The sequence below is a fragment of the Fistularia commersonii genome, chromosome 15 (assembly GCF_037954325.1).
Source record: "Fistularia commersonii isolate RoL2024-O1a breed Wild chromosome 15, RoL_Fcom_v1.0, whole genome shotgun sequence".
Classification (NCBI taxonomy): Eukaryota; Metazoa; Chordata; class Actinopteri; order Syngnathiformes; family Fistulariidae; genus Fistularia; species Fistularia commersonii.
In genome coordinates this window covers 12,079,026-12,084,529 of record NC_141298.1, presented here as the reverse complement: position 1 = coordinate 12,084,529, position 5,504 = coordinate 12,079,026, and the positions used below count along the sequence as shown (strand labels likewise).

The 5,504-nt window shown below is 48.5% G+C and overlaps 1 protein-coding gene across 2 annotated transcripts; it reads right to left on the bottom strand.

Moving 5' to 3' along the window:
• Nucleotides 1-203: 203 nt before the first annotated feature.
• LOC147226533 (uncharacterized) lies at nt 204-5,266 on the bottom strand. 2 transcript variants are annotated; one of them, XM_086160718.1, is made up of 7 exons: nt 5,079-5,266; nt 3,171-3,438; nt 2,939-3,085; nt 1,970-2,046; nt 1,781-1,902; nt 1,126-1,511; nt 204-974 (listed from the first exon to the last, which is right to left on the bottom strand). In XM_086160718.1, exons 1-7 carry the CDS (start codon nt 5,261-5,263, stop codon nt 618-620), a joined length of 1,542 nt encoding a protein of 513 aa, XP_086016844.1. In that variant the 5' UTR covers nt 5,264-5,266; the 3' UTR covers nt 204-617. The 2 variants fall into 2 exon arrangements, with proteins under 2 accessions (XP_086016844.1, XP_086016845.1); XM_086160719.1 differs by having other exon boundaries at nt 204-913.
• Between the last annotated feature and the right edge of the window lie 238 nt (nt 5,267-5,504).

Here is a 5,504-nt window from a genome sequence, read left to right as displayed (position 1 = left end):
CCGTTCTGTGACCACTCCTATTTTCCCTCGCGTCTTAGCTCGACCTGGTTGCTCTGCATCTGGGATTTCCCGCCACCTGTTGTTTACGGGCGCCACCTCACGTGGCCGAGCCGCCGGTCCTCCTAGCGACACATCCCTGGAATCTGCAGGCGAATCTCAGGTGAGGGGAGTCCCACAAACAAAACAACATTTTTTTTCCCGTGAGGAACGTTTTTATTTTTTGTATTTCAAACAGACTCACTATTTTTACCGTCTGTAAAACAAACAAACCTGTTTGTCCTTCAGTTGTCTGTTGCTGGGTGTTCCCCCCACTGGGAGGATCATCCTGTTATTATTTTTTATTAACCCCTTTTCCAACTTTTCCACAAAAAATATGGACTTACATGAGCAAAAAAAAATGGACACGCTCTCATTTGCTTGTCGTCGGGGCAAAAGTCGTTCAACCAAAGTTGTTTTGTCATGGTTTCAGCGTGTTTTCTTTAAATTAGCCCGTTTGTTTATTTCTTGTTGTTCTCGGCACGCCGGGCACTTGGACTCGAGGAAAACACTAATATTTTGTATTCTTGGGTGTTTAATGTGGCCGCCATCCTCAGAGTCCGCTCTTGGCGGGTCCATAGTCAGCCAGTCTCTCCGAGACAGCGGGTCCTTCCGCCGGCTCCCTGGCAGGAAACCCAACCTCCTCCTCCGCGGTGGCCCCTTTGAGCGGGCCGGTCCTGCCGGGTGCACCGGTCCCATGGGTCCTGAGCGGGGTGGCGGGGAAATGGCTTGGGTACGGGCTGAACCGCAGCCATGACAGGGAGCCATGGAAAGATGAGCCTCTTGCCAGTTTGGAGGCCAGAGGGCAAGTGGCGAGGCAGGAACCCAGCGTTGCCTTGTGGAGAACCGGAGAGGAGAACAGCTCTCCAGGGCCGATCTGAGGGGGGGGGGGGCGACAGGAACATCAGCGGAGGTCTGTGACTGGACATGCTACACAGCTGCTGGGGAAATGAGAAGGAGATCAGAGAAAACTACAAAAATGGTGGGAACAACGACTCTCGCACATTCAAGTACTTGATAATTCTGATCGAAAGAAGAACGTCATCAGATTAGGATTCAATGGATGATTGACAGGTTTCGTCCTCCCACCTGAGATGGCTGCGTGTGCTGCAGCAGGGGGAGGGCGAAGGGGGCTGGAGCCACGCCTCCTCGGTCGTCCGGCCAGTTCATTCTGGGTAGGGAGCACAGCAGACATCCGGCGGTGGTGGCGGCGGGAGTCGGGGTGGCGGGGCGTAAGGGAAACGCCTCCAGCTTTTGGGGTTGCGGAAAGTTCCAAAAAGTCTGAGGATGACCAGGGCTGACAGATGAGGATGAAGAGGTTGTTTTCCCACGCTCGGCCTCAGTCCTGTGGCTCTTCAGGGCCTCGGCCACTCTCTCCGGCCGACCTTCCGGAGCCTCACCTCGGACCTGTGGCACTCCGGCAGTGTCCCTTTCCCGCAGGTCCGTGTCGGGGTCGCTTCCAGTGTCGTGGCTGTCTGTCGGGGAACAGCAGACAAGGTTCTCTTTCATGGGAGCGTGACGAACCCCAGCCGCCGACCAACACTGGACCCATTGAGGCCAAGGCCGAGGCAGCGGGGATCATGGCCTGACAGTGCGTGTGTGTGTGGATTGCCAGGAGAAAAATGTGTTTATTTTTGGCATTGAAGACTCTGCATTTCCCATGACAACAGCTACTCAACTCACAGCAGGAATAATAACCCTAACCCTAACGGGTGACTGGGCTCAGGCCGGAAGAGTGACCCACCCCGGCAGCTGTCCCGCGGGGAGCCACCTCGGTCGCAGTTTCTGTCCTGGTCATCAGATTCGTTATGGTCTTCGTCCTTGCTCTGGGTTCGCTGCGGCGCCACGGCAACAGCGGTCTTGTTCCTGCGAATCAGGGCGGGATCAGGACGAGGGGCATGGGGAACCCGCTGTCAAGAGCAGTAGGACGCACCTCTTTTCCCGCCTCCCGTTCCCGGTGTCGCGGAAACCTTTGGCAAAAGGGTTGTTGTCGATTTTAAGCTGCGTGATCTGCAGAGGATGGAGATGGTTAGCGGCGGGCAGACAATCTGAGACAGTGGAAACTTGACTTAGGAGGTGAATTCACCCCGTGACTGAGCTCCCAACTCAACGTGCTCATATATCAAATCAAATTTCCACGTTGATATGCATCTAAACGCCGCCCCAGCCCCAAGGGTTTGTCACGTGTTTTTCAATAAGTAAAATGTGTTTTATGAATAATAAATAATGCATAAAATATAAAAATACACGATAGAAGAAATAAACGAAGACGGCGGCGGTGGAGGAGGTTGGTGGAGATTTTCATTCGATCCCCTTCATTAACTTTACTTCACGCTACAATGCGTTGTTAAGTGTAACTTTTTGTCCAAACTCTATTTATGGACGCTGTGAGGCCGCTGCTCTTTTTAAAACCATCAAATCGTCCCCGACTGGCTTTGAAAGCCTCTTCTGACACCTCGTCCGTCCACATTCCTGCCGTCCACTGCGTAAAATCCCTGTAAATGTCTCCTGCCTTCTCACAGACGATGTTCTCCATCACCGTATCTCGCCCACAACACCACCTAGCTTCTTTTTTTCCATAATGTTCTCTGGGGTACCAAGCAGAGGGTGGCGCGTCCCACTGTTTTTAAACGCCACTTCACAGACAGTGGCGGCCACATTGGCCTCAAACGCTCATCCCACTCGCTGCTAACTCAGATCTGGGCTTCGATCTCTAAGCAGAACTTCTAATGAGTGAGGGCTCGGATCTGGGAGGACTCCTAAGCCGGTGCACTCAGAAGTCAAGGTTCCACTGTATATCATGGCAAAACACCTTCAAAATAACCTTCAAACCTTAAAAAATTGAAGTCAATAATAACATGTGAGATTAGATTTGGTCAAGTGCCTGTGCTCGCTCACGTGCCTTTTCGTTCTGGTAGGCCGTGACGGCGATGAACTGTGTCTCGGGGAAGATGTAGGTCAGGAAGGTGCAGTAGGGTAGCCTGCGGAGGTCGCCGGCCTTCACCACGTGGAACCTGGGCTGGTACTTGTGCATGGAGTTCAGGATGGTCTAGAGGAGCAAGCAGAGAGAGGGGGGAGGGGTCAAGGGACGTCGGTGTCGCCGGGGCAACCGGGATTCCGCCGTCGCCACTCACGAATCCGTGCTTGTCGGAGATGTTGTTGGTGAGCTTGAGTTTGTGGAAGGCCACGGGTTTGCTCATCCACTGCTCGCCCCTGGACGGGCTGTCCGGGTGGACGTACAGCCGGCGGGGCAGCTCGGGGTCGGCTTTCCCCGCCGCTGCCCACCGCGACCCGTGGAACTTGTAGCGGTAGCTGTCCAGGGCCACCACGTCCATCAGCAGAATGTACTTGGCCGCCGGGTCCAGGCCGTTCACACGCACCTTGAACGGCGGGAACATCCTCCTGCAGAGGAGCAGACGGCACATGATCAGACGGCGGCGGCGAATTGAGGAGAACGCCAAAGTGGCGCTCAGTGTTTCTAGGAAGTCGATCAGCACATGGTGAAAGGTGAGCGGGAAGGCGTGAGCCTTTTGGACACAGCGGTGTCGGTGGCAGGGATTACAGGCTAATCCCCGTCCGGATTATTATTCTAATCCCGCCGCTGGTGTCTGATTAGGCGTAGAGGCAAAGGAGGGGAAGTACACTTCTATTCATGAGGACAACAAGGTAGTCCGACTATATTTCAACATTTGAACAAGTGTTATCATTTTTTATTATTATTGATCCCCAAGACTTTCTCCCTGAATCTATTTTATGGAAGTAAATAAAACTATTTAAAACTTGAAAAATGGGAAGAGAATAATAAATAAAATATAGTTCAAAAATGATTCCCCCTTTTTAACGTTGAACGTGTTTTTTTCATTAAAATTAATAAAACTACAAGGAATTACAGCTCCAACTACTACTACTACTACCAATAATTATCATGGTGATTACAGACAGTAATTATAGACAGTAAAACTACCACCTCCAAAATTACTTATAATAATGAATAAATATTTGTAATAAAACTATGACGACTATTACTACTGCAACTACTAATGATATTAAATGTTAAGAATGAAACTACAACTATTCCTACTACTACCAATAAATAATTATTAGATGTAGTTTCATCAACAACTAACTACTGTTAGAAGTAGTAGTAGTAGTTTTATTAAATGATAATTACTAATACTGCTAGTAATTTCTAGCAGTTTTATTATAAACTTCTATGAAATACATCTATTGTTAATATGTATTATCATAAATGATATCTCTGCAACTAATGATAATAGAATTTGGTGTTGATAAAAATCCTGCTAATATAGTTGTAAACCTTCACAATAATATCACTGCTATTGGTAATAATTATCAATAACTAAAGTACTTTTATGAATACAACTACTGCTCATAATCATAGTGATGAAGTAGTAGATGAGGTGTGACTACATCTGGTAATGAGAATAAATAATTCTAAAATAGCAGTAAAAAAAAAAATTCTAAAACTATTGCTATTTTGAATAAAATGATAAATGTCAATAATGAATCTACTATTACTCCTACTAATGACAAAAGTTTATTAGCTGTAGCTTTATCAACACTACTAGTTTTTATTTTAATTATTTATAAAGACTTTTGTTATTAGTAGCAGTAGTAGTTTATTGATGAATCATTTATAATAAAACTACTCCTGCTGCAAACGATAGTACTATCAGTAGCAGCCGTTGTAGCTTTGTCATAAATTGTTGTCCATAAAAAAAAAAAATGACTGCTATTACTGATAGCAGTTGTTAATATAGATAAAACTGACACTGACAATAGTAGTAAATGTTGTTCATACTGTTACCATTAATGAATGATTATTAATAACAAAAGTAACCCGACTAGCGTTATAATAATGCGATTTTTTTTTCTTTGAATGCGGCGAATCTTAGGATGCACAAAATAGTATTCATTTAGTCGTAAATACTAACTCGGGATCACTATTGCGCTATTACAAATGAAGGCTGGGGAACATTAATAGCAATGTGCGCAACTACCACTGCGGGTGTGCGTCTCACCTCCCGGACTTGGTGATGACCATCTCGGTTCCCATCCGGTGGAACTCGTCCCACAGCCTCTTGGCGTCCAGCGTCACCGTGGGCTCCTCGGCGCACCTCTCCTCCTTCTCCTCCGGCGGCGGCGGCCGGACGGAGGCGGCGGCGGCGGCGGGGTGGAGGAGGCCGCGGAACGGCTGGAAGGCCATGGACGCCCGCCTCGGTCCACCTGCACGGAGGCGCGCGGCCGTGCGTGCGCTCTCTCTGGCGCGCGGTGCGTTCCAACGGTGGCAGCCAATGGGAGCGAGCGGAACCCGAGTCCGCGCGCGGAGGCTCGCTGTCGGGGTGGGCGGGGCATGCGTGTGTTTGTTTGTGTGTGTGTGTGTTTGTTTGTACGTCCTAATGTATATCTATGTATTTATGTGTATGCATATGTGTGTGTTTGTGTAT